We start from the raw sequence: 26,465 nt of genomic DNA on the forward strand, positions 1-26,465 counted from the left end.
TTTTGAAGATACTCTCTTTTTATTTCAAAACGTGGGAATAACTCAAAATTTGAGCCTCCAGGACCAAAACGCATTTGAACCAAATGTTCAGAAGACAAGCCAGGCCACCATTTTGGCAACACATTTCACATGGACAAGTGGATATTAGAGAATGATGCCCGCGACACGGCTAAAGCTATAGCACACCCACAAATAGATTCATACTTTGTTGTCTAATTTGCATGCATGAGTACGGTGCATTCTCCATGCCACTAGTACATATATGCCTTTTCCAGAGTCAGTGCAGGATCCGTATTTGTGCAAGTCTTTAAAAGTCTGCTCCCTTACAAAATTTTACCGTAATTTATCTGAGACAGCCTTCCCGTGACAAATTCTTTATGCTGCTTTTACTTCCAAAAAGTCATTTCTGAATAATAATTATAGCTGTCAAGAGTTCCAGCATCACATAAAAGAATCTGTTTGTTAGTTATTTTAATGTCAGTTCGCTGGCTGTGAGTAAACCTAGCTAAACATATCCACATGCTTGGTATCTGGAATTTGAAATCGGTAACCTTTAGCAGCAATGGCAACCTTAGACCAAAATGACAAGGTAAAAAAAACATCAACAATAACAGAAGATGTCCCAGAAAGAGCTGGGCTTTTCTACTTTCCAAAGTAAATTCTTCCTCAATATGCACCAAACACTGACAACCTGACATGCTTGTGTATGAGGGCCCACTTTTTCCCACTAATGCTGAATTGTTGGAAACCCAAACAGCATCGAGATCCAAGGGGGAAAATGTCTGAATCTGAAAATCAACCAAAAGAAATTGTACCAGAGAAAGGAGATGGGAACTGCAAAGAAGTTCCCAGAGTATCTCTCTCTGTCAACAAGCATGTAGAGTCTTTATTACTAGAATATGCAGAGTCCCGGGAGAATTGTTGCATCCTTTTTTGCCTTAACTCTTTTCTTGCCAGTCTTTCCCTGGCTGGTCGAACTGCTTCTACAGTTGTCCCATCCAGAAGCCACACACAGCAGCGGGCCTCAGGAATTGCATTCCTCACAGTGACAGGAGAGGATGTACCGGTAGGTGGCAGTGAGTCGCATGCCCCCTGAGCATCGCAGCCGCAACGCCTTCAGCTTGGAAGTCTGGGGCCGGCAGCAGTGACAGGAGGAACGGAAGGGTTGCTTGAGGACAGTGCTGAACGACACCAAAGGCTCGGAGCGTGATGCCTGGCTGCAGTGCCCCTCGCACCTGGCCAGGAGCACCATCTGGGGAAAGAAGAGGAGGTGGTTACTCTGTAAGCCACAAGCTTAGCCAGGTAAAGCAGCATCCTTTGAAAGACCCTCACACTCCTTGCCAATTCCTGCTAGATTAGACCAGTGACTCAATGCATGTTGCAACACCCAGGCCCCTTTCAGACCGATTGAATTAAAATCCTTGGGGATAGGGCCCAGGCTTTCATGGTTTTCAAAGCTTCTTAGGTGATTTCTAAGTGTACTGAGGGTTTAGAACCACTGAATGACGCCCATCACTGTGATGTACAAGTAAAAACCAAAGAACAAAAGAAATTTCTCCTGACAGGTAGTGGTCTGCCACTGGCCCAATGTATTGCAATTCTACCTGTAGCAAAATGCAGAAAGTCAATCCAAATTGAAGCCAAGAAGTAAATTAAAATGACTACAAAAAAAAAAAAAAAAAAAAAAAACCAGAAAGAAATTGATTTGTGCAGGAAATAGCTAAAGAACAGGAATATAGTTTCTGAAGAAGAAAATAGGATAGCCTGAGTAATGCTTACGAAGAAATATTCTGGGTGCTGCAATTTGGGACAAGAGAATGAAGTAGAGACAGAGCATGTTTGGGGCCCTGAAATCACACTTCTGGGTTTATGCATTGAAGGAGCCTGGGATTTGTGTAACTGCATCTGCATCTTCAGTCATTTGGGGCAAATATTAGGATGTACCCATTCTGATAATCTCTATTTCCAAAGATTGGGCTGGAATAACAGAGGCTATGTGCTCTTTATAGTAGCTGTTAATCTGGTTTTAGCAAACAGACACCTTTAAGAATCTGATGAAAACTACCAAAGTAATCCCCAGAAAAAATGTACATAAGTGCACACACAATTTGCATACAGCTTAACGGAATGGACAAAAGGATCACTTATGTATCTCATACATAAATCCTGGTATCCTGGGAGTTGGAGTCATGGGTGGGTAGGGTGGAACAGCTTGACTCATTAAGCTACAGAATCTTAATATCAAGGTGGGGAGGGGAGTGGAGAACCTGAGATTCTTTGTCCATGGTTATGTAAGAGGTTTTGCTTGGTGAATTTCATGTTAAGTGATGGAGGAAAAAAAAACCCTGGGCCAGGTATATTGTCTCATGCCTGTAATCCCAACACTTTGGAGTCTGAGGAGGGAGGATCACTTGAGCCCAGGAGTTTGAGACCAGCCTGGGCAACATAGCAAGACCATGTCTCTACAAAAAAATAAAAAGTTAGCCAGGTGTGGTGATGTGCACCTGTAGTTCCAGCTACTTTGGATGCTGAGGCAGGAGGATCACTTGAACCCAGGAATTACAGGCTGCAGAAAGCTACGATCAAGCCACTGCACTCCAGCATGAGTGACAGAGCAAGGCCCTGTCAGAAAAGAAAAGAAAAAGGAAAAGAAAAGAAAAGAAAAGAAAAAAGAAAAGAAAAAAATTGTCGTATAATTCCAGAACCAACAGCAAGATCATAAAAAGTGAAACTGTTCAAAGGAAAGATTAAAAGATACATATATATGCATGAAACCTTTTGACATTTACCTTACAATATTGTAGGAATTAGCAGTTATTATTAATGACTCACCAGCTATTATCTCTGACATCATCCTGTAGCGCAGAATTAAACACCCAAGGTTTACAAGAAGAAAATAGCCAGTCCATCTTTCCAAAAGGGAGAAAAGATGAATTCTGGTAATTATAGATTATTGGCATAGTTATCTGAGAATATGCTGGGGCTAAATCCAACAATCGCTTAGCAACCACCAAGGCAATATGAGATACTAGAAAAAAAAAAAACAAAACAGCAGGGCTTAGGGAAGAATAAGTTGGTCTAGACCAGTGAATTTATTTTCTCTGAATGATCACAGAGGCAGAGAGAAAATAGCAGCTGTAAGCTGTTTTGATTTTTTTTAAAGCTTTTGATTCCATCCTATCTGCTCTTCATTTTGACAGGCAAAGTAAACTATCAGAAATGGTTTTGTTTGTTTGTTTTGTTTTGTTTTTAGAGACAGTCTTGCTATGTTGTCCAGGCTGCATTGCAGTGGTTATTCACAGGCATGATCATAGCACACTACAACCTTAAACTCCTGCCTCAGCCTCCTGAGTATCCAGGACTACAGGCATGCACCACTGTGCCTGGCTCTGAAACGGGTTTTGAGAGATTATAATCAGTAGTACACAGGCTAGTCCCTAATTCCCACCCCCATTTCTCTAATGAGAGAGAGTCTAAGATTTTCCTTAGTCTGTTCATAAAATGACTAAGTCAACAGCGTAGGGCCATTTGTAAATGAGCTAATCTGATTGCAATCTCACTAAAAGTTTTCAGGATGTCCAGCTCCACCCCCAGCCCACTCTGAAGGACAAGAACTCCAGGCACTGAAGGACGTGTGGCCACCTCCAATGGGCTGGGCCCCTCTTCCTCGGGAGCTGGACTGTTTGTGCAAGAAGAATGCACAGACATGTACAATAAATGCCTTCAGTAGTTCAGAATAAAATCCAAAATCTTGAAGAGGAGTCAAGGCTCTTCATGACTCAGGTTTCAGATGCATTTCCAGTCTTACTTCCAACTGTTCTCATCACTCTACTACCCACTCCCTACTCCAATCAAATTTAACTACTTAGGAGTCCAAGAAAGTGCCCTGAATTCTCCTGCCTCTTGCCTTTGCTTATGTCTTCTGTCTCCCAAATATGTCCTTTCTACCTTGCTCTGCCTAATAAAATCCCACCTATCTATCCTCTGTAGCCAAATTCAAATGCCCTTTCCTGGAAGAATAGACTATGAAGCAATTATTGGACCCTTGATGTTCTCAACACACACACACACACACACACACACACACACTCCTAGAAGGAAATCTATCTCTATTTTGTGTGTTGAAGTGGTAAAGCAGAAGTTTGAAAGATAAGATCCTTAAGGGATGGAAGGAATAACCGTCTGCTCTCCTGGTCTACTCTCAGTACTTCACATTTTAGCCTGTGCCGTGTCTTACCTGTGTTTCAGCACTTGAACATCTCCTGATCTCTTCCAGATCAGAACTTCTCAGACTGGAATGTGAGTGTGAATCATCTAGGATCTTGTTAAAAGGCAAGGTCTGATTGAGTAGTTCTGGGCTGGAGGCTGAGATTCTGCATTTCCCATCAGATTCTAGTTGATGTCAGTCCTACTGGGCTGATGCCCACCCTTTGAGTAGCAGGTCTCTGGACCCATTCAAGTTTGAGGGCTCTGCTCTAGATGGATCACTAGATAACCATCATTTCACTAATAAGAACATTTATTGAGCACTTACAATGTGAGTTATTTTATTCTTATAACAATACTACAAGAAAGTACTGTTATGATCTGAACTGTTAGGACGGATAAGGAAACTCAAGCTTTAGAGAGTTCCAGTAACTTGCCCAAACTCACATAGGTGGTAAAATGCAGAGCTGGAATCAAACCAAGGTCTATCTGAAACCAAACCCCTGACCCAAACCACTATAATACCTGCCTCCTGATACCATGTTTTCCTGAGGCATGTGCCAACTCAGACACTTCCTTATCTACATTGATTTGCCTCAGGAACCCCTGACCATATCCACAGACATACAAGTCTAACTTTTTCTTGTGGACTTCTTGGGACATTAGCTTCACCATCCCCAAGCTTATGCCGAGCTGAATCTTCCAAGAGCCTTGACTGACCAGATGCCACCATTAGCATCAGAATAAAGACCCACCTGTTCCATTCTAGAAGAGCGTTTTTGCGATTTTATTCCAAGAGAGTGGAAACATATTTTGCCTTTTTCGCAGCAGTGAACACTATGCACCCTTATTTCCATGGCACCTCTTGAAGCACCCCCTTTCTCCTCAGGAACAAGATCCACCCATGCTTCTTCTCCCATTCTTTTCCCACAGGCAGCCTCAATAACTCAGCTCATCTTCAGGGACCCAGGTCAACCTCCAAAAGATCTGTGCCAGGCTGAGGGCACCAAGAAAATTGCAACCAGGGAACAAAGCAGCAGAGAGATGGTGGGGGCTTTGAAAGGGTAGATGGGAACTCAGCTCACTCCAACTAGTCTGGTCCCTTCTCTCAGGTCATGAATCAAACAGATACAGACAGACCTTTGTGCACTGAACACCTCTCCTTCCTCTCTCCCCATTTACTTGTGAGCATTATGAAGGCAAAAAAAAAAAAAAAAAAATTGTCTCTTTTTTCTTTCTTTCCACTTTAGAGTCTCCAGCACCTTCCACAGCACCTGGACATGGTAGGCACTCAGTATAAATTTGTTCCTTTTTAAAAATCAAATTATATCTCTCAAGTAGTCTATTGTATTATAAACACAATATTCCTGACTCCCTCCATTTCTCCTATCACACCATGAGCTTGGTGGGTAGCAGGAGAAGATGGCTTGGGGGTCCTGTTAGGAAGCTGTTAGGACTCAGCCCTTAGCATACCAGGTCCTTTTTTTTCCTAGGTTTTGTCTCCCAAACCTCTTCCTCCTTATCCTTTGTTGTTGCTCTTCCAGCTCCCCACCTGCTTCTGTGGCCATTACCAGTTCAGACAATCATGCCCTGGTTCCATGCCCCGGTTCCATGCCCTGGCCTGGGGCCAGCATCTCCCACTCCTCACCCAACTGAGACTTTCCAGGTCTTCCCTGCCAGTTTGCTTTCCCACCCTCCCTTCCTGAAATCCCCTCCCTGGCTCAAGACCAAAGCTCATCCCCCTCCAGCCCCTCCTTCCTCCACTCACCTGGGAAGGGAGGTTAGCCAGACATCGGGGTTGTTTCTCTTTTACTTTTATCCTCCCTGTTAGCACCCAGCACAGTGGCTTACATTTACTTTGCTCTTCTGCCCCACCCTGTGCTTAACAAGAACTACAATGAGGTTCATTTTCCTAATCTTTTAAGGCTATAGCAGATCCCAGCAGTTATTGAGGTCTCAGTTGTGACTGAAATAGAAAATTGAGTCTAAACACCTGCTTAGTTTATAACGTCATCATCAAGATCATAATATCATCTACTCACTCAGCTCACTAAATGGCTATTATGTGCTGGACACTGCTGGATGCTTTACAAATCGCCAACACCCATACCCATACCCTCATGGTGACAGCTGTATTTTGCATGGGAAGAAACTGAGGCACAAAGAAGGAAGTTACTGAACTTCCTCAAAGTCACTTATTCGGCAAGCCATGGAGCTGGAATTGGAAACCAGGTGTCTCTCACTTCAAAGCCTGGCATGCCTCAGTTTTCATAGACATCCCCCCAGGCAGTCTGTTTCCACTATCAACTGCTCTTTTGCCTGTTTGCTCTACAGCCTTTACTCCAAATTTTAGAGAAACGTAGTCTCCCATGAAGATTTTAAATGAGCCTGCAACTCCCAGGATCTTTTGTACCCAATCCCAGGAGGTGCCACCACTTAAAACTATCAGGCACATCCTAATCTGTGGCCACACTGTCCTCCTTAGTGGGCCACTGTGGCCAGTCTTTTCTGCCTGACTCCCTCTCAGTCCTTTCCTAAATTGCTAGGAGATGGGCAGCTGGAACCTAGGACTGGCCAGCTGCAAGTTCAGGGCTGGGATGAACAGTCTCATTGAAAGCTCCCAGAAAGGCTTTCACTACTATTTATTTTTTCTAGAAACTTTGCTGAGTATAAATTATTACTGCCAGCAGATCGGAAGTAGAGCCTGAACTTCTATGTGATGGCTCCTACATTCTACTTGTGTTCCTCCAATACGAAGATCCAAGTAGTAGGAAGATGAATGCGGTGAGGCAGACATTGCCACTCCCCGGCTATGTGGTACCAAGCAATCTAATTACTTTGGGCTTCAGTTTTCCTTACCAGGATAATGGGAATAATAATGCCTGCCATCACAGGTTTCTTGGCAATGACTAGAGTATACAGTATGAGGTGCCTGACACATATTAGGTGTGCAAGCACGTATACTCCCTTCCCTGAGCCTGGGTCACATTCTCCCTTTCTTGTCTTTACAAGGCCAGATAATGGATAAATGTGAGTCAGGAAGCATTAACAATTGGCAGGCAAACAGTAGGCACACATTTAGTAAATAATGACCCTTGAACATGATGTCAAGGGAAAATTTTTATAGAGACAAAAAATCTACCCTAGTCTTTTCTTTGTAAAAAGAAGCTAGGGTAGATTGTCGTTGCCTCTTTTCTAGACACAGGTTAAATGTTTTATCCAAGTCCCTAAAGGCAAACAATTTCATTAAGTGAGACACATTAGAGAGAAGATCAGCCTGAGAATGTAAGAGTTAAGAATTATAGAACATTTCCAAATGAAAACAGTTTTGCTCCTGGATACATAGAGAAAAATCTAACCTAGAAAAGGTCTGGGTAGTTGAGATTCTGCCAGGCATATTTTATGGCCAGGGAAGAAAAGTTTATAATTGCAAGCACCATTTACATAAAACTATTGCTATATTTGGGATAGTTTGGGATGTTTGAAAACAGATTGTTCCCATGAAATTACAAACATTTCTCCTACTATCACAATTTTGCGCTGTTATTTGCCATGGCATTCTGGAAGAAACAAAGGTGAATAACAGTACACTAAAGTCTGTTTCTAAGACTCATGCTCAGAATTCACATGTGAATTTCTTCAGTTTGAGTTCATGATGTCTCTTCTTTGACCTTCGCTAGATTAGTGTGATTGTTGCCAAGGTACTCCTCCATCATTTCATCCAATCTTTCCAGATTGTTTTCTAGTTTTTATAGATGCTCCTATTTCTTTGTTCCTTTCTATCATAGTGACACTTTCTTTGAAATAATTTTAATTCCTTTTTAAAAAAAAGAATCATGATTATGGAGGACAACTCAATAGAGAAAGAAATTATCCATGGAATAAAATCCCCAAATATTAGTGCGGTCTGTTTCTGAAGATGGAGGGAAGGAGAAGCTAGTAATTGCTGCACTTCTCATGTTTTTTCTCCATTTCTTTGAGTTTCCTTTTCCTAAGAAGGAATTGTGGCCCTGCAAAAATTTACGTTAATCTATTTACTTCATTTTTTTTGTTCTACAAGCACAAATAAGAGCCAGAAAGTTTTTATTAAGTGGAAAATCTCTATTTTTTTCCGACAGTCATAGACCTTATTAATATAATGGTTAAAATGATTTAACCCGAATTCTGATCCTCCTAAACTAAAATGAATCATCATCACTGAACTATAATCAGAGAAATTAATGGAAATTTTCAAGGCATATAAGAGTCATAATGTCTTTGAATGGGGAGTGGAGGGATTGGCTTATATGGTCTTAATTCTAGTGACTGATATTATAAAAAATTCTTAATTATACTGGTAATTTCAAAAAATACTTGCCATATGAGCATGTTTAAGGATTTTCGTCTCAAAACTAAATGTACAAATCTCTGAGGTTGGGCTAAACAAATTCTTATTTACCAAGTGTGGACGAATTTCATTCATGTGCCTGTTTAGGGGCAGTGACAGTCGTGAGATCTCATATGTTCCACCCTACAATGTGCCTCCCTTCTGGGTGGTCCATGTTGCTGGCCACTCTTGGTGGCCTTTTCAGCATGATATTCCTTTGCAGACCACTGGGGCACGGATTGCCTCTGCAACAAACATGCATCCTTTACCAAACGAGAACGATTTGGATAAGCAATGTAAAAATGATAAATGATCATATTGCCACCTTATCTTTTGAAATCATTTTAACAGAAATGTAGCACCTGAAGAAAGGCTCAGACCACAAAGCCAGTTATTTCACCAGCCAGTTATTTAAAAAATTCTTTAAAGACCCTTCCAAGAAGTATGTTCCACTGCTCAATCACACTCTTTGCATCCTCTTCCTCTTTATTGATGATGGAGGTAGAGAGTTATGATAACTTGTAGACTCCATCTTTTTTTTTGGAAAAGCACACTATCACTCATAAATGTCACAGCCAGGGGGCAAAGGACACCTGTCCCACTGGATGGGTATGCACATGATTGATTAGGCAGTTTTACTGACAACAGTGCAAAGCATGGGGGGAAATTCTAAAAGCCTCATTCTCCCACAAGCCCTGTGGGCCAGCCACATCATTTAAGTTTGGGCTATGATCATAGTTCTCCATCCCCTGACAAAGAAATATGGCTCTTCGCCTGTTTCTGAGGGAAATGCTCTCCTCACAGAGACCTTGATCTTACCTTTGAGCTACACTTGTACAATGGGTGACTGATAGAATCCACATAGTGATGCCTCATGCAGCGTCGAGGGTCCGAGTCCATTATGAACGAGCTGTCCGTTTTACTGTCTGTATCTCCCATTATCACCAGCAGGGAGAGCATAGAGAAGGATGCAGCTAGTACATGTTTTCTCATTGTTGTAAGGAAATACTTCTCCAGAAGAACAGCAGAGGGAGGCAGAGGACAAAAAATTGGAAATGGCTTCACCTCCTAGGATCCAGTCCCGTTCAAGGAAAGGGCAGGATCGGGCTGAAGCTTTCTGGTTGTCATTGTCCTTTATGTGCTGGAGTTTTGTCTTACTCTTTGCACTTGCAATCCATCATCACAGTATCTGCTGCAGAGCTGGAATGAAAACAGAAATTATTTTCCCCAGAATTATTTACCCAGAACCACTAATGGAACCCAGGAGGTATTAAGTAGAATTTTCCCGTGTTATTTTGAGAGGAGAATATTGGTTTCTAGAGTGTCATTAGCAAAGGCTGTCATCCATCCCACCCCAACTCCCACAGCTTATGCTACATATTTATAACCATTTGGAGGTGGACACAATGGTTTAATGGAAGCACATGTTGACTTTAATTGCTGAAGTCCACGTTCCTAGGGGCAAGAATAGTTTGAACCCATGTTAAAGATTAAACATGTTGTTCTGGCAACAACGTAACCGAATTGGGTGGTCTCATCTTTGTCCTTGGTTGGTGGGGGCAGGAGGGTCTATTCAGTTTCTCATCGAGCTTTGGTGTCAACGTCAGCTTCCAGGGTTAGAGAGGAGGCAGGTCAGCACTAATGAACACAAGCCACGTCCCGCAGGGAAGCACATTTTCCATTTCCAAGTCCATACTCACCCACCCACCTAATTTTCCACTTCTGTGCTCTAGGCTCATCCTGTTTTTGTTTTAAGCCCCATACCACCCAGCACTGATGACAAACTGCATCTGAAATACACATTATGCTAACTGACCTCCAGCATAGTTAAGGTATCACATGTGTATTTGCCAACAGAGTCACATTTCTGCAGAGCCTTTGTAGCCTGGGCACATGGTGTAATTCGAAAAAGAAAGCAGTTGTTGGAACAGTCTTACCATTAAAATAGGATCATGTTATACCAGTTTTTCTGAAATTAGCTTTGTTCTTTTGACCATACCTCTTGGACAAAGGACTGGGGTCCAGAGATCTCTCCAGATTACCTCACTAACTCCCCAGGCATGGCCAACACTGGTGCTTTCTTTCTTTCTTTTTTTTTTTAAACCACAACAGAAGACAGAAAGTATCAAAAATATTTTCAAACATTTAGGAAAATTGGGAGGGCCTGATATTACATCCAAAACAAAAGGAACATGATAATTAAAGCTTCGGGAAAACTTTCAAAGGTATTTCAGATAAAAGTTTGATCATTTTGTTCATAGGCAACATTTTCCTTAACTTCCTACTCATGAACAGTCTGAATAAACAGGGCAAAGTGTTGATAAAATCAAGATTAGGAGTTCAAGTTGCCATAAGCCAATTTATTTTGCACTAATAGAATGGCGTCAGACCCATTTAGCCTCAATCAGCTGTCTTGGAAGTGTGAGGCAAGGGATCCTAAGTGGAAAGGGGTGTGTGAGATAGGGCTGTTTCAGAGCAGAGAATGCCTGGCAATAGCAAAGCCTCAGCACATGTGCCTCAGGGAAGTCCTATAAATTGCAGGAAAGGCAAGGACCAATAATGAGGGGACCCTCCTGGACTTGAGTCCTGGCACTGCCATTAACTAGCTGGGAAAGCCTTACACAAGTCATTCAACCTCCTCTAGCCCAAGTTTCCTCATCTGTAGAGGGAAGGAGTTGACAGAGATGGCATCTGCTGTCCCTTCGTGTTCTAAAATGCCACCACTTGATAACTATGGATTCAGTTACTGTCATCTCCATATGTATGCAGTGAGCCCAAAGTTGAGGAGACCATATTCCAGTACAACTTTGCACCACTTTATGTGCATGCTAAGAGCAATATCTCATTGAAATGAATCAAATCTGTGCCCAAAGTTTCAAATCTGCAAAGGATGCAGAAGATCATGTTTGTTTTCTTTTCATCTGCATAATCTAGGTTTTCCTATACACGTTACCTTGAAAATTGCCAAGACATCAACTCAAAGAGCCAGAACTTTCTTGGGGTCCACATTCAGCGGATGAAATATTACTGACCATTTCCCAAGTTTCAGTGTGACTAAATTATCCCAAGTGGTTATCTGTCTCTTTGAAGCCTTAATTAGTGTCAGAAAGAGAATTGATTAGATCTCACTGCTTCGGTCTACAGATATTTCCCCCAGGAGTCAATGGCAAAAGGATGAAGAGAGAAGCAGACATTCCAGTCCTGGCCCTCTTTCTGCACTGCCAGCAACTTCTCTTCAGAGCCATGGCCAGGAGGTATGGTTAAATGAGCAAAGCAAATTAAAGAAAATCATGTATAGCATGATGGCAAAAACAAGCTACATCAATAACAAAACCCTACATATATGTATGCATGAGTGTATTTATTAGCATTTCCACTTTCTTCACAGAAATAGGAAATAAAAAGGGCCCTTAAAGATAGAAGAGAATAAAAGTCTCATTTAAGAGAATGAAAATTAAAGTACTTTGAAATACATTGTTCAACCAATCGGATTAACAAGGATTCCAAAGTCTGATCATGCACCCTACTGGCAAGGCTGTGGGAAAACAAGCCCATTTTGGAGAAAGTTCAGTATAAATTGGTCCAAACTCTGTAAAGGCCAATTTGGCAATACCTTTTAAAAATGCAAATGTATATAATTTAGACCCAGCAATTCCACTTCTGTGAATTATCCTACATGTGAAATCACATGAGCACATGGCTGAAATAGCATAAAATTGGAAACAGCATAAAATATCCATTAATAGGGGACCGGTTAATTATATTCTAAAATATTCATACAACAATATACTGACCAACTATATATGGAAGGATGCAGAAAGTCTATGCACTGATTTGTGTTAAAATGCGGAGAGATAAAAACACATATTTGTCTAGTGAAACTCTGAAAGGATACCCAAGAAACTAACAAAATTAGTTACTTGTGGTAGTTGAGGGACAGGCATGAGAGAAGGCTTTTCACCATATATCTTTTGTATTTTCAGATGTTTGAGCTTGTGAATGTATACTTTATTTAAAATTTCATTAAGAAAAACAAGGCTTTCGGCCAGGCACGGTGGCTCACGCCTGTAATCCCAGCACTTTGGGAGACAAAGGCGGGCGGATCACGAGGTCAAGAGATCAAGACCATCCTGGCTAACACGATGAAATCCCGTCTTTACTAAAAATACAAAAAATTAGCCGGGTGTGGTGGCGGGCACCTGTAGTCCTAGCTACTTGGGAGGCTGAGGCAGGAGAATGGCGTGAACCCGGGAGGTGGAGCTTGCAGTGAGGCGAGATTGCGCCACTGCACTCCAGCCTGGGCGACAGAGGGAGACTCCGTCTCCAAAAAAAAAAAAAAAAGCCTTTCTCTTTTAAAAGCTCAGCTTAAATCTGGTAACTAAGTTAATAGATGTTTCCTGTTTGTGCCAGTTTGAGTATTTTAAAAATATTATATTGTTATTTCTTATAATTACCGGAAGACATGCTAGTCTCTTAGTCAAATACTCTTCCAGGGCGACCACATAGTTCTTTTACATTACTGCCACCTAGTAGCACCATCCTGAATTGCAAGCACAGTTTAAAACTTTTTCCTAAAAATGAATAAAACACTTTGCAAGCAGATATTATGACATTTACACAGATAAAGAGATAGTTAATGTCACATACAATGTAACTTGATCATCTGACTTTCTCTTTGGAGATGGTGAGCTGAACCCACACGTAATATTAAAGAATAAAAGATTGACAGGAAATGTTGCTTTACCATTAATTCTGAGAAATAGATTTTTCATTTCAACACACTCAGAAAATGTGACAGTTGTTGTCCGTCCAGTTTTTATCTTAAATTCTGAAATAAGAATGTAAGCAACAATATAAATATGCCACAAAACTCACAGAACCCTCAAAACAAAAAGGTAAGATTCTGAAAACATAACCTGGGATTTTTTTTTCTTTTTCTTTTTCTTTTTCTTTTTTGCCTTAAGTGTTCAAATTGAATGAACCAACACTGTTGTATTGAAGAAGAAATAAAACTGAAGCTCAAGAAAAAAGCAATGCTCAGTCAAGTTGTCAACATTGTGTTGCTCAGGGTGTGCATAGGTGAGAATGTGCAAAGTATGGGAGTCGGAGGAAGACCTCACAAAGAGGAAAATCAGGAATTCAGCAAATGTACACCACTGAGATCACCACTTTCTGACAGCCTAGGATTACCTCTGCCTTGTAGCAGCTTCCGTTGTTTTCTCAAAACTAAATTAATTCCAGTTTGCCTTAATTTTTTAAGCCATGTGTCATAAAATCAAATGCTGCCTACGAAGACTTAGAACCTTGGCCCAGGCAATAATAGATTGAACAAGAGAATGACTCTCTTGCTGAACTCAGTAGCCTGTGGCCACTCTATGTTCTGGATACAGTCTCTGAGACACGGACTTGGCCGACGTACAGAGCCCACATTCTAATAGCTCCAATGTGGAGCCTCTGCCGGCAGGAGAGGCACGTAGGCTGGCGTGCCCGACTTTGGAGCTACCTTCCAAATGATACCAGTGGAAAAGAACAACTGGTGCCCAGATTTCCCCACCTGTCATCCTCAGCGAAATAATATAGCAGAGCTTACAGTGGGCCCAGCCTCCTGGGTGAGAGATGGTGTTGTGCCCACAGATCAGCTCACTCTTGGGCTGACCTTCTGGCTGGCAGAGGGTAAAGTGCTGGTTTCACACAAGTTATCTCAGCAACAGGCTAAGACAAGTGGCATGTGCCAAGAATGGCCTTATTCTTGCCTTGCTTGCCAGGCACAGGAGGGTGGTGCTTCAGTATCCATATTTCCCCCTGTGCTGTTTTCAATACTAATGTATACTGATATTCCTCTCTGTGGCTTCTTTCAACAAGTATTTTTTAACATGTATTTATTGAGCACCTACTATGTGTCTCCTTTTGCTGTAGCAGATAAGAGATAGGGTCAGGGGAAAAATATAGCTCCTATCCTCGATCCCTCTTCTAGCTCACTAACTCTGCAGGCAAAGAGTTTTGGCCTGTTGTTTTCCTGGATGATTTTTTAGACACATTGATAAACTCTCTGAACATCTAATTTGCATCCAATATTCATTGCATCGTTTCTAAGAAGAACAACTGAAGCAAATAAAATATAATGACCTTGGAATGGAGTCAGTAGGTCAGCCAGAATTACTTGATATTTACTGTAATTTTTTAAAAAATTATGGTATGAGGCATAAATAAAGTGAAGATAGTAGAACATAGAGCCTCTATCAAAGAAATTGCAAAACCATCAAAGATTTATCAGCGGAAGAAAGCTTGCTAGATAACCCTAGATAAAACTTCATACAGTACTAGGATCAGAAAAGCAAGAAACCCTAGGTCTAATTCAGACAGTGTGAAGTGTTAAGTAGCCCCTTCCCAGGAACTCAAAGGATTCCAGTTGGATCTAGTCAACTAGATGCCTTGGAGAATAAGTCAAATGCCTCTTCCCAAGGCAGTTAATTTATAAACTGTAAACAGCATGTTGGATTTTATAAAGCATCCTGTGCGCTCAATGAATGGTTTTTAATATTCCTATCTGGCAGCACATCAGTAGCAGCCAAGGAGCCAAGCCTGGGCTGACCCAGAGGCAGCGGCAATGACTGCAAACGCTGCTAGGCCTCCAGCCTGCCAACTCCAGGTATCTCCAAGAATGGGCAGGCACAAGGTCAGTGGGGAGGAAGCAGTTCTGGCTCCTTTCATCTCAGAGATAGGCACATTTCATGTGTCTATTCTACAGTGCAGGGGTGGTGGGGGGTGAGGGAATAAAGACAGCAATGACTGTCCCCAGAGTGCTACCTTAGGAGAAAGAAGACAGCATTCTTGTGATTAAATAATAGTCCTCCAGTCTGTGATAGGACTCTGTGTTCTCCCAACCTGCACTACTAGCCAAGTGTGGCCAAGCACAGCAGTGGGGGTGATGGAGGAAGAAAAGAGATGGGAGAAACAAAAGGGATGGAGGAATATGGCCAGGGAAAGAGGCAATGAATTACAGTCCTGGGGTAAATAGTAGTGCTAAACTGAAGGACTAGAAATATGAATAATTTGGAGGGTGGGGAGATGAGCCAACTGTCAAGTGCCCCACCTGTATGTATGTCCTTGACTTGAATAGTTTTACTGTCTGAGGAGGGACTGGAGTGGGAGGACTCGACCTTGAGCCTAACTGAAGCTTAAAATCCTGATTTTTTTTTCAGGCATTATCAGGAACTCCAGAAAAACATCTCATTGTTATCCAAACTCCCACTTACCTACAGCTTTCATCTTTTCCTCCCTAGACCCATTGCTCGCCTATGTTGTTAGTGTTCCGTGTCCCGATACTGATTTGAAAGAAATATGGGATAACATTTCGCTGCATTCTGAAATCTACAGAGCATTCCGCTGTTGCCTGATCTGGTATAAGGATGGCTGATCTGAAGATCCGCAAGCCCTGAGTCCTACCCTCCCATCATCGGCTGTGTGATCTTGAGCAATTCACTTGCCTTTTCTAGGACTCAGTTTCCTCACTTGCAAAATGAACAGATTGGTCTAAATGCTTTTATGTGTCTATCCATTTCTAACAGTCTCTAACTCTACCCAAGTTTCTCAGAGTATAGCCCCTGCCTTGGGGCTACATATTCCCCAAAGCAATCCTACAAAAAGGGTTCCCTTCTTACTCAAGGAGTTAATGATTGCAGAAAAGTTCTAAGGTGGTGCCTGAACCAACACTGAAGCCCAAACTATAAGTATTTGCCCCTTGATGAGGCTATATTGGTGGCCTGAAATATAAACAGCCATTAATAACCATTTGACTGAGTGCTTGCAATGTACTAAATAGTTTATAAATTAATAATACCCTGTTAATCATAGGAAGTGCGCTGGGTGCAGCGGCTCATGCCTGTAATCCCAGCACTTTAAAAGGCAGTGTTGGGAGGATCACTTAAGCCCAGGAGTTTGAGATCATCCTGGGTAACATAGAGAGACTTCATCTCTACAAAAATAATAAAAAAATATTAGCCAGGCATGGTGGTACATGCTTGTCATCCCAGCTACTTGGGAGGTTGAGGTGGGAGGATCACCTAAGCATGGGTGGTTGAGCCTGCAGTGAGCTGTGATCACATCACTGCACTCCAGCCTGGGCATCAGAGTGAGACCCTATCTCAAAAAACAAAAGTTAACAGTAATAATAATAATAATAATTTGACGTAGTTAGTGAGGATATTTAACCAGTTACTATTTCTCTTAAAACTGTCTTAAAATTTGTGGCATTTCTGTCTAGTATCCACCAAAGCATAAATGGGGAGAGAAGAAAGGCTAATAATAGTAGATCATGCTAGAATTAGACTTCTTGCATTTGATAATGACAATATAGACTGAGTTCCACCCTCTTGCACCTTTCTTCTGAAAGACCCTTATTTCTTAATTGAGCTTGAGCCACAGATCCTCATACTCTAATGAGATGATCTGTGATACTCTGGTTCAGGATAGAAGAGAAAGATTGATTAGAAAAGTTGTCTTGTCTGCAAGTAGAATCAGTAGTCTTGGGGTCAAGAGCAAGGCCCTGTGCTTGGTAAAGTATCTACTACACAGCTTCTCTGCTAGGGGAGGTACATTCCAGAAGCCCTGGGCTGGGACTTAAGTCTAAAAGAGTTGACCACTGGGTATGGCACTTGGATTCTGTGTTGAGTATCTTTGGGCTTCTGTGGCCCACAGATACTGAGAAAAGACTCATTCTGAAGAATGGAAAGACTCATTCTGAGTTTTTAATAGTTGACATAACTAATTGACTTTTAGAATACAAACCTTGCATAAACTGGAAATGACCAGGTCAGGTTACCCAAGTGTCAGGAGGTACTTTTCTGTTGAAGTCTTTTCCTCCAGGGATTTGATTATTTCTGTAAATCCAGCTACCCGACTAAAAGCTGTGACTGAGATGGGGATGAGCTGTCAGAAAATGCTTAGGGGTGGCCTTTCTATAGTGCCACAAATCAACAGCAGCCCTAAACACAGAGTCCCCTTCTATCCTTTCTCAATGGGGAATTACAGTAGGCAGAGAGCAGGTCATGGGAGAAGTAACAAAAGAAGAGGAGGAGGAGGAGGAAGGATTCATTCTGAAGTTCAAAATCTGCCACTGCCCTTTCAATTTTTTCAAAGAGCACAATTTCAGTCAGGGAAGAATCCCTTCATTTCACCCACTCCCTCCCGGGAAGCGGATTTTATATGAGGAATGACACACACTGCACTGCTCACCTTACATAAGACCCTTTGGAAAGAAAATAGGAGAGTTCTGAGACACCCAACTCAGAGGACTCAGTCTTGCCAAAATGCATGAATGTACATTCTCCCTGTGGAAAAGAAAAGGTGCCAGGTGTTCTGGGGACACTCGTACTGAAATAACTAAACACTTGTTCTTCTGCTGTACTGCTGGCTGTGGCATGGCCTCAGGAGAAGAGAGGTGACCAATGTTAGCTCAGGGTACAGGCTCCCTTTTACCCTAGAGCCAAATGAGCATGTTGGCTTTTCTTCAAAGAGTGCAGCAAAATGTTTCCAAAGCTGCGTTTGAACCTCCTCACCCGCAACAATGTTTTGGAATGGTGGGTAGTGATCTCACCTAACAGCTGTAGAGCCCTTAGTTAGGAATGGGGCATAAACAATAGGAGCAACTCAGTGTTTCCATTCCCCATTCAATTTGCCTTTTCTGCCCAATGGTGGGATTTGAATACTGAATTCAATCCCACTGCAATCCGGAATGCTCCTAGACTGAGACATATGTCAAAGGGGCAAGGTTATCATAAAAATCGCATAAAAATACATGTCCCTATATTGCTGATAACCCTGAACTTGTCGGGGTGTTGGTTTTCTGATTGTCTTGCTTTGCTTAAACCATGCAGGCTGCAGCTATGTCTTTTGATTGCCAGCTTTCCTGTAACAATACTGTTCTGCTGCCTTTGGATTCCAAACCTCAAAAGAAAAATTTAAATTCTGAAAAGGAGTAATTTTTCATAATTTGGTGGGGAGGGGGGATTGAAATCACAGAAATGTAACGAGTCCTAAAATATCCTCTCAAGTTTTAAAGAAAAATTGGACTTTGATTAAGGATTGGATTTCTTTGATTCTTTACATCCATCATAGTTTGTGGATACAAATTATACGTGTACCCGCATAATTAGGTACGAATGTGTGTACCTCCATTTTACTTCGAGTTGAAGATAGGGGATGTTTTTTCCCTTGAGGAGTTGACCTCCTTTTCAGGTAAAGACAGCAACTTCAAACGCCTTCCTGGGAGGCAGAGTAGGTGAAATAAAGGGATCCTTCCCTTTCTGAAATTGTGATATTTGAAAATATTGAAAGGGCAGCAGCAGATTTTGAACATCAAAAATAATCCTTCTTACTTCTCTTTTGTTACTTCTCCCATGACCTGCCGTCTCCCTATTTTTATTCCCTACTGATGAAAGGATGGAAGAGGACTCCACGTTTAGGGCTGTTGTTGGTTTGTGGCACTGTCGAAAGGCCACCCTTGAACATTTTCTGACAGCTCATCGACTTGCTTGAATGTCTTAACCTGTTGCCCTTTCATTTTTAAAGGATATTGCAATTGGTTGGATCATGGCTTAAAAGAAAAAGTTGGGATTGAGCCAGGCCTTAGAAGCGAGCAAATTGTCTGAAAAATTCATAGCTTTTGTGGAAAAAAAAAAAAAAAGAAAAGATCAAAATGTTATCTATTGCAAATCTTATACCCAGTTTAAAGCTACTAGTCAATGTTTATGTCCAGATTTTGCCATGAGGGTGAAATGGACCCCAACTGGATGAATTCCTGATTATGAGCACTGGGGATAGGTCGCCAACTGAAGTTACCCATTCTTTGAATTTTCTGAGTCAGCACTCTTCCTAACAAGAAAGTAGTTGTTTCAGATTGCAAACTCCATCCAGGGTTTCACGTTCTTACTGTTGAAAATGGGTCTGGGGGTATGACTCTAGTGACATATCCTTGACCATCAGGCTCTGAGAAACTCTGATGAAGGGGACGGTACACATGAATGGTGACAAGCAAATGACTGCTGGAGACACAAGAAAAAAGCTTTGCAGATGCAAGGGAAGCTGGCATCAGAAATCATGCCATCGGCACAATCTTCCTCAAAAACTCCACTGTGTGGGTGTGTGAATTTGCAGCATGCAACCTGCACAGCCAAGTGAGTACTGATTGCAGTTCCAGCCTACCCTGCCCTGCTGCACACGCATAGGGGTTTTGGAAGGATTTCCCACCCTTTGTTTTCTCCTGAAATTAAACACAGAAGTTCATGATTGCTGACCTGATGGGCGAGGAGTGGGTACTACCAGTTGAAACATTGCCACTGGCAGGGGCAGACAAGAAAACAGGAATGCTCTTAATGTCCTCCCAAAGAAAACCTTTGATGGACAAAAGAGTGGTTGTATTTTTACCCTCTCCCTTCATGCTGCCAGGCGTCTTTAAATAGATCTCTAGCCTAGGGACTTGTATGGAATAATTCATATTAAAACCCAAGAAGTGGTAGCGGAGGGGAATTGGTTCTTTCTTCTCTTTCTTTCCCTTTCTTTCTTCCTCTTTTTTACTTCTTGTCAGGCTAACAGGGAAAGACTCATTTTAATTCAGCTGCTTTAAATTTTTCCTTTTGGGTCTTTTAATGAACTTTAGCTAATTTGGAAAAGACGACCAAAGCCCCCAGAAAAAGAAAAGGAATAGGAAGCTGCCTGGTAGCTTGCTCTTTAATACCTTTTGGTCCCAGGGACATTAGCAGCATCTTTTAAGGATGTCACAGGGAGGTTTACATTGAGGCTCTTAAATGGGAATCTCTAATTGAGAGGTCCACTTCCTTCCATTTGCAACTCATCAACGAAACTGTTGTTCTGCTGTTAAGAGACAGAAAGAAAGAAAGAAAAAATCTCCCCGCCCCCCCTCCGCCCCATCTCCAAAGCCCCATGCATTTTTTAGTTCGGATCAACCCAGAATATATTTCTCCCCTCTTTCTTTCACTAAACGGGTTTCATAAAGACATTCGGGTCTGTGCTGGCCAAATTAGAAGTCCTGTCTCTCTTCCTTTCTGTTTGGGGAGGGAGGGATGTGGGAAGGACAGACGGGGAAAGGGGGCAGGGCAGGGGCCAAGGATCCAGAGAGCTTTGTTTCAAACCACTTGTCTCTCCCCCGAATCAGAGAATAACCACATTTCTCTTAATGTAGGCCGAAGTGCATCCAGGCATTCCCATAGCGCTCCCACTCCAAGGCCTTTGCCGGAGATGTTCGGGTCACTGTGATGGTATGCTGGTCCCTGCCAACCCGGTCACTCCAGTCCTGCACTCGGCAGCCCAAAGGGCAGCTAAGCCATGTGGCTGCTCCTCTCTGTGAGTGGATTCAGGCTCGGGACTACAAAAAGCCCCCCAATCCTATCAGCCCGGCAGAGCTGGTGCCAAGAATGACATCCTGGGAATACTATGGAGATGGGGAGATCTCATGGGCTGTTCTCCCCGGATGGAACAGGACCCAAGCTGTCTGGAAAACAGGCAGAGCAAAGAGCCAGCTGACAATGGAAGGAGCTCAGGCGAAGGGAAAAGGGGGCGGGCTGGGAGCGGTGGTGAGCAAAAGAAAAGAAAAGCCACATGCCACCCAGGAAGATTCCAGGACTGGCGGGAGGAGGTGGCGGAGGAAGGACTTGCAGGAAACAAGTACCCAGACATGGCACTGCCAGTCTAGCTGGATTCTTTTCTGAATTAGATTATGCGAAAGAAAGAAGGGAAATATATAGCCAGCCAGCTGTTCAAAGGCTTACAACCTTGCTTTTATTGTCCGGGTAAGTTGGTGAGGTGGGGCATCAGAGGAATTCCAAACATACCATCCCAGAGAAATTTTAATATGTTCCACAGTGTCATACACGAAGAGGAAATGACAGCTGATCACAGTCAGGACAGGCCATAGCAACCCAGGCCCTGGAGCTCACCCACCCTCTCTCACAGCCCTGCTTCCCTGCTCTGCCTTAGCACTTCATAGTCTGTCCACCTGGCTTCCCATCCCCTCTGCTCCCACTGGCCGCTGAAGAGAGCCTGGGCAAAGAAGCAGTCTCTGACTGTCATGGGAAGAGGTGAGGATGGGCTTGAAGGCCGCTGGCCAAGAAGCTGAGGGCTGGCTAGGGTGAGTCAGGCACCCCAGGGAGTCAGAGGCATTTTAATCCAACCACGGGGGATTATCTGCTGATAAGGACCAAGTCAAGGACCCTGGTGATGCTGTTTTCAGGTTTTTTTCTCCAGTAACCTAACCGAGTGATAAAACACCATACTGGGTTATTTGAAAGCAACACTGTGTGGCTATGATGGAGACCTAGGTTTGGGGAAGAGTTTCCAACAGTTTCTTCCCAGGGACCTCTTGAATTTAGGCCAGGCCCAGAGGTCATTGGTTTTGATATTGGGGGTGGGACAAGTAAGTGGTGAGGGATAGTGACTGCATCTTCCTCCATATGCATGTTTCGAATTCAATGATTCATCAAGTGGCCCTGATGTTAGCTACTGAGTAGGTGACTCACACCCATCCCCAGTAGAGACAGCATATGGTCCTTTCCAAAGAGTGCTCCGGAGAGCAGAGAAAGGATAAACTGCTGTCTTTTTCCGGGATTCTTCTACCCAGGCTGGAAAGATCTAGGCTGTGTTAGCTGTGCAAATGACATGTACCCAGGATCTGGTGAAAAAGGCCAAAGGGGAACCCCTTAATCATAAATGGAAAGAAAGCCCACTGATGAGCAAGAATCATTTCAAGTAAATCTGGAAACCAGTAGCTGTTTTAAAGAATTCTTTAGAACAAGGAAGTTATTGGCCACTTTACCCATTGGCAATGCCCATTTCAGTTCCAAAATCTAACTAGAGATGGCATATGGACTGAGAATTAGAGTATGGGACAATGTCTCATTCACCTTTGCATCCATCAGGACTAGCATAGCACTGGGTATCTAGAAAATGCTTAATAAATATTTATTTTAAAATTGATGAAATAAATAATTAACCAGAGAATAATAGTACTTGAATTGTGAGTTCTTAAAATAGAGTAAAGATTGCTGGCCACCATTGGTGGCTATAATTCCAAGAAACTCACCACATTTTTCAAGGGCCCAGGAAAATAAATGACTTGGAAATTGTTAAATGTATTGAAAAATGATTTATTTTTCCTTTGACAGTGTCATTGAAACTCGAATTAAGATTGAAAACTCCACAGGCACACTTCCATCTGTGGGTGTCAGCTGCTTGGTACACAGTCGTAAGAAGGCCTCAGCCAGTTCTCCCGTTACCTGAACCAAATGTATTTTTAAATAAATGATGCAAAACATTGCATTTTGTGTTCAAATACTCTCATGTAATGATCTGAATAATAGTTTAAGAAAATTGTTTTGATTCAGCTAAATGCTTTGCTGACAGCAGTTTTTTTTTTTTTTAATTACAATAAAATTTTATAGCAATGGAATCCATAGTCTTTTATGGCTTTCTTGAATAATGAATACCCCAAAGTTGTAAATTAACCCATTCAAATATCAGATTTTCATTCAGCGATGCTTATTAGGCTAGTTATCAGAGAAAATCAGAAAAGTTTTGCATAAATTATGTCCCGATTTGCAATGAAAACTGGCAAACAGGACCGTAAAGTTTCCTTGAATTAGCAAGACTGATGAGAAGAAAATGAGCAGATATTTGAATCTGGTTTAAATGCTCATTGAGAAGCATTGTGCAGTCCCCGCTGTATTTGGTTGACACCCACAGCAACCCTGCATTTCAGGCATCTCTATGTTTTCAAATGCACCTGGTATTTAATCTTATGTGTTGGGGTAATTTGCCAATGCCAGCTCCTTGTAATTAAAATACACTAATATTAGAAATGAAAAGACACATGTTTCACAGCAGCCATATCTGTTATTAATGAGTTACAAAGAACTGTACAAGGGACTCCCATCTTGCAAATAGCTTCCTTTCTCGCACCTGAATCTCAGTAAAGATGGGAGTCTGCCTCTCATGGAGGCTTATCTGGGTTTGTCTATTACAATGAGCCTCAGTTACTGGGCGTTCTGAGTCATTAACATTCTGTACACAATCAAACTTCCCGTCCCCCAAGAAAGAGTTATGCCCAGGCCTCCTACAGCTCAATTGTTCATTTAAAGAGAGAACTTGTATTCCAAAGTTTGAAAGAAACCTCAGAATATTCCTCAGGTAGGAGTCATTCCTACAGGTCCTGGTCCCTGTACTGGTGGGAGCATCCTTTCCCCGTCACTCCTTGAACATCATGCTGCAGGGACGAGCTGATGACTAAAAATAACCCCCTGCAATAAGTCCAAGGCAAACAGCATGCATTTCCTCAGACTTTTTGCCCAATCAAAATCATACAGTAAATCCATCCTCATCTCCTCCCGGTGCTCCCAAATGCATCTATGGAAGCGAAGACCTGCACGCTGAAAGAAGAATACAGGAGAGCAGGATTCCTGCAAAGCGTGACACAGAAAGCTAGAAATAAATGTTGCCTATTGTTTGAAGTCATTCTGAGCACTCCGGCAGAGCCCTGGCAGGAGATCAGCAGCATACATAAGTAGTAATAAAAGTAAACAGTGCGCTTTTAAACTCGCAGTCTTGCCTGCGTTAATAGTGCCCCCATTGTAAGTGGGATGAGGGTGCTGGGGAAGATACTGGGCTCCATGAATCCATGTTGGCGAGCTGCTACTTCGCAGCCCCCTTTCACGGGGTCAACTATAAGAACCATCACAAAGTTATATCTAACTACGCAGAGAGTTTGAAAAGCAAAATCTGTTTAAGTCAAACCAAAAGATATTTTCAAGCTTTTCTAGGAGGCTCCCTGCTCTGTCACAGACTTCAAAGACCCGTTCATTTAAGAAACACAATGCTAGCATGCTACAGATTAATGCAAATTAAAGTAATGCAAATTTAAGTGGTATTTAAAGGTTGTCTCTTTGTCTGAGAGGAGGATGAAATGCTCGGTTTGGAAAGAAGCGATTTCCTAGGCAAGCCGGCAGCGCTTGTTTTCCTGCTTACCTTAGGGGAACGCAGGGCTCCTTTCTTCTCAGACTTTTCTGAGAGCTAGAAAGAGGTCCTGTTACTTCCAAATGCTTTTGTTCTTCTGTCCCTCTGTCACATGGCTTGCCTTTTATATTTGCAACACACAAAAGTTAGGACTGTTGTTTAAGCGACACAGGGAGAGAGAGAGGGGGGGAGAGAGAGAGAGAGAGAGGGAGAGAGAGAGAGAGAGAGAATGTCAAATGGAAAAGTGCCATTGCAGTCATATATCAATCAGGCGTGCGGCCGCAGCAGCGCACTAGCAAATGGGAATGCCACGGAAATGTGAGGCGCTCGTTATCGGGGACTCAGCCGCTGCCCACCGCTCGGCTCCCTTCCACGGAGCATCTTACGATGGGAACAGCGTAGCAGAACAAGGGCTAGGAAGTTTCTTTCTTTCTTTCCTTTTTAATGGTATTATGGAACTAATAAGAGGCCAAATGAATATTCTGAATTTAATTCTTTTGCAAGCATGTGGCTGCCATAAAGATGTGCCGTCCGCAATAGAGACGCATAGTTTTGGAAATACAAAGGCAGAGTGGCATTCTGTTGAACCATTCGGCAGCTGACTGTGATGAAGTTGAAATTCTAAGTAAGAGAGGGGAAAGATGGGAACCAGAAATTTTTTTCTCAGGCGATGTTGTTGAAGCAAGTGCAAAACGCTGCCCTATTTTATCACGATGTGTGTGGGTGGTGAGAGTTCTTTTTTTCCGGATTGTTCATCCATTAAATGATTTTTAGCAGCATATACATGATTAAATTCACAATGGCACTTTAATAAGCGCCTTCATCTGCATCATTTAGAATAAAACTTTAGGTCTGATTTAGAAACAATGAGAACGTGTGTTCCGTGACTCCTTGAGCTATATGAAGGAGAGACTAATAGATAAGGCTAACCTATTACACAACAACTAGTAGAAAAGCGACAAAGGTAACTATGTGTGTGGGTTAAGTACCTGCAGCTGAATCATGCTGTGTTATGAGCTGTAGGACTACAAAGGCAAATATTTCATAATTCTTGCCCTTTAAAAGCTTAAAATTAAGACAGAAAACCATCAGGAATTTTGGAAGAAAATACAAAGAACATTTAATAATTATTTTATGTCAGGTAAACTTGGACCCAGAATAGTTTGTTTTATTAATACTACTGATGAAGAATTAAACTGAGAATTAAAAAAAAATATTTCATGGAAAAAATAATACATTATAAAACTCAAAAAGAAATTTTTCTTGGGAGCTTCATATAATTGTTGATGCTGAAACTGTCTTGTTCAACTCTGTATCAAACCATTTGTTATTCATTAATAAATTTACATTCACCTTATTACTTTTCCATGGGACCTTTACTCTGGTCACTGATATTTACAAGAGGTGTCTTAAAACTTTCAGTTTTATTGCCAGAAATCCCTTTTCTTATACTCCACCTGGAAAAAAAAAAAAAAATACCCTGTCTACCTTGGATCAGCCAGTCACAAACAGAATCCACCTGTGAATATCATGGATAAATGACAAATTCAATTCTTGAAAGAAAACCTGGCACTTGGCTGATGATGATATTGGCTAAATGTCTTAAAAGCAGAAGATCGAAAAGCAAATGGAAATTGGGCCTCAAAACTGGAAATAATCTGAAAGGGGAAATGACTTGTAGCTGAGTAAGAGCCATGGAAACAGTCAGGAATACATTTTCTGGCCTAATTTTGTGGGTCAAATTGGGAGGGGGAATAAACTCTTTGGCCACCAACATTTTCAAATATCAGAGCTTGACATCCATCCACCTTTTCATTTCTCCCAAGAAATAATCTGTGGCTTTCTCAACATATGCTTGCCACTCCACCCTGCC

General features: G+C 42.1%; 2 protein-coding genes across 3 annotated transcripts in view; both read right to left on the reverse strand.

Annotated features, from left to right (window-relative positions):
* NDP (norrin cystine knot growth factor NDP) lies at nucleotides 1-24,899 on the reverse strand. Of its 2 annotated transcripts, XM_050775772.1 has the most exons (4): nucleotides 24,605-24,893; nucleotides 20,307-20,443; nucleotides 9,392-9,772; nucleotides 1-1,252 (listed from the first exon to the last, which is right to left on the reverse strand). In XM_050775772.1, the coding sequence occupies exons 3-4, from the start codon at nucleotides 9,563-9,565 to the stop codon at nucleotides 1,025-1,027; spliced, it is 402 nt and encodes a 133-aa protein (XP_050631729.1). In that variant the 5' UTR covers nucleotides 9,566-9,772; nucleotides 20,307-20,443; nucleotides 24,605-24,893; the 3' UTR covers nucleotides 1-1,024. The 2 variants fall into 2 exon arrangements, with proteins under 2 accessions (XP_050631729.1, XP_050631728.1); XM_050775771.1 differs by lacking the exon at nucleotides 20,307-20,443 and having other exon boundaries at nucleotides 24,605-24,899.
* MAOB (monoamine oxidase B) overlaps nucleotides 1-26,465 on the reverse strand; it is a 713,383-nt gene that overhangs the window by 189,484 nt on the left and 497,434 nt on the right. The window lies entirely within an intron of this gene.

Source organism: Macaca thibetana, chromosome X (genome assembly GCF_024542745.1).
Source record: "Macaca thibetana thibetana isolate TM-01 chromosome X, ASM2454274v1, whole genome shotgun sequence".
NCBI lineage: Eukaryota > Metazoa > Chordata > Mammalia > Primates > Cercopithecidae > Macaca > Macaca thibetana.